The following is a 2373-nucleotide window of genomic DNA, read 5'->3' on the forward strand; positions in this document are numbered from 1 at the left end:
CTATATGTGGTATAACTCAATCTAAACCCAATGTAAATTCAGACTTGAGTTAACCACCTCTGCTGGGCCTCCTGCGTGTCCTCCTCCCGCCGCTGGGGGTCGCTGCCCCCGCCTCCCTCTGACGGGGAGGTGAGCGCAGCTCCACGTGGTCCCTGTCCAGGGTAAAAGCGGAGCAGAGAGCCCCGAACAGCGAGAGGCTTCCAGAGCAGCACCATGTCTCTGTACCGCAACTCCGCCTGGTTCCTGAAGGGAGTGACCGAGTTCACCAGGTAAGAGCTCCGGACGGCCGGCCGGCGGTGGGACAGCTGCTGGTCCCTGTGTGCTGGTCCAGGAGCGGCTGCTGGGTCCTCAGAGCATCCTCACTGCTCTGGAGGAACTTTAATCCAGCAGCTGATTGATGCTCCAGATCAGCACAGAGGCACAAGTTTAGTGGAGGTGATGTGAAGCTGAAGGCACAAAGAGACTCATGATGGATGGAAAAGAGGAAACCTGCTAATTATGAGGCCAGATTTAACTGAGTGTAATTTTCATGGTTGTACTTTAACTGTGTTTTTAAGTCTGTTGGGCGTAAACGTCTCCAAATACTAAAAGTGTTAAAATATTTCACTTTTACAGAATCCAGTTTCTATTAATCAACATTTAACCCTTTTTATTCCAGCTGTTCATTTTAAAAGTTGATCATTTCGACCACAAGTTCTAATTTAAAACAGTATTTACTTCTTGTTAAAATGACGTCCGTCTGTGCCTAACTTTTGTTTTAAACATTTTGAATGCTGTAAACTTTAAACTAATGCTGTGGTTGTGTGTGAATAGACTGGGAGTGTGTCTGGACGCCTCCTAACCCTAACCATTACAACATTTATAATATTATTACCATTGATAGGACAGAATGGAAACAAGGACGTCCAACTAAACTGTTCTAATGCCTTTTAGTTGAGACTTTCTTTGAAGATTCTGGCTGATATAAATCTCTATGTCATGCAAAGTGGAGCTGCAAAGAAGTTAAATTGTCATTTTTTAAAAAATCTATCAATCATTTAACACCAACTCAGGAAGAAATGTCTTATTTACTGATTCCAGCATCTAAAATAAGAGGATTTGCTGTTTGTGTCTGTTTTTCATGAATGTAAATTGTAAATTTTGGGCTGTTGATGAGACAAAACAAGACATTTAAAGATGTCACTGGGGTTCTGGGATGCTGCGGAGGCCATCGTTTGCTATTTTCTGACATTTAAAAAACCAAACAGTGAACAGATAAGTTGAGAAAACATTCGGTAATCATGATAATTATGACATATTTCTAGAGTTCATTAGATCAAAGTTGATGTGAGGATTGGCTGATTTTTGTTCCCGTGGTGGTTTATTATCAGCCTCTGACTGACACGGCATCACTGACCAGAAAGGCAGCAGCAGAATATGACAGATTTATGAATCAAAGCTCAGTTTACAGTGACTCAGCAGGAGCCATGTAAGACCATAAGTCAGCTGTTCAAGCACAACGGGGCTCTAAATACTTTATCAGTCCTATCTGATGTGGAGCGGCGGCCCTAAGGCGCCTTTTCCTCATCAGTATACAGCCGGCCAAGTCGTCTGAAGAGGTGCTTTTGTGATCGTTTCCCTTCTCTCCTTTGTTCTGTGTTATCTTTACTCCCAGAGAGCTGCCCGGCAACCCGCTCTGACCCTGCACTAATAGCTCTCTGCATGACACCATCGAACAGAGCGAGCATTTAACCCCCCTGCCGTCCCCTTAATCCCCCCCACCCTCCCTTGAGCCGCCCTCAACAATGGCATCTAGGACAATGGGGGGAATTGAGGTCCTCGGTGCCACACATGCACAAACCGGTGCTGTTGTCACCGCCGGTAGGCTCACGCCAAACGTCTTCTCGTCAGACGCGATGCCAGGCACACTCGCTCCTTCATTGTGTCGGTACAGTAAAGCTGTGAGGAGGCGTACAGTGAACGGGCCGACCTGGAACGCTGACCCCCGCTGACCCCCGCTGACCTCAGCACACACAGCCGCGAGCTGATGCTCGCGGCCGGAGGCCACATTAACACGATGCAGTCAAGTGTCATGTCTTGCAGGAAGGCCTTCTTGGCAGCCTCCAAACGGTTTGTGGAGAAGGACCTGGAGGTGTCCGTGGCCGGACGCTCCTTCATGATAACAGGAGCCAACAGCGGCATCGGAAAAGCCACCGCCATGGCCATCGCCAAGAAAGGTCAGCGCAGAAACATCACGGGCTGAGACTGATGGGTTAAAGGTCCAGTCAGCCACACCAACAGTGGTGCACACGCCTTTGATTTATGGCACTTGGTAGCTATCCCTGTGAAGCTAGCCTCATTTATTTAACAGTCACAACAACAAACAATAAATAT

At 47.3% G+C, this 2373-nt stretch overlaps 1 protein-coding gene across 1 annotated transcript in view; it reads left to right on the forward strand.

Annotated features, from left to right (window-relative positions):
- The first annotated feature begins 189 nt into the window (after positions 1 to 189).
- Positions 190 to 2373, forward strand: part of dhrs12la (dehydrogenase/reductase 12-like a) — an 11767-nt gene continuing 9583 nt past the window's right edge. Inside the window, exons 1-2 of the mRNA XM_008301871.1 lie at positions 190 to 269; positions 2083 to 2216. Of these exons, the coding sequence (XP_008300093.1) occupies positions 214 to 269; positions 2083 to 2216 (190 nt within the window). The 5' untranslated portion in view covers positions 190 to 213. The remainder of the gene's footprint in view (positions 270 to 2082; positions 2217 to 2373) is intronic.

The sequence above is a fragment of the Stegastes partitus genome, unplaced genomic scaffold (genome assembly GCF_000690725.1).
Source record: "Stegastes partitus isolate 25-593 unplaced genomic scaffold, Stegastes_partitus-1.0.2 Scaffold1723, whole genome shotgun sequence".
Taxonomy (NCBI): Eukaryota; Metazoa; Chordata; class Actinopteri; family Pomacentridae; genus Stegastes; species Stegastes partitus.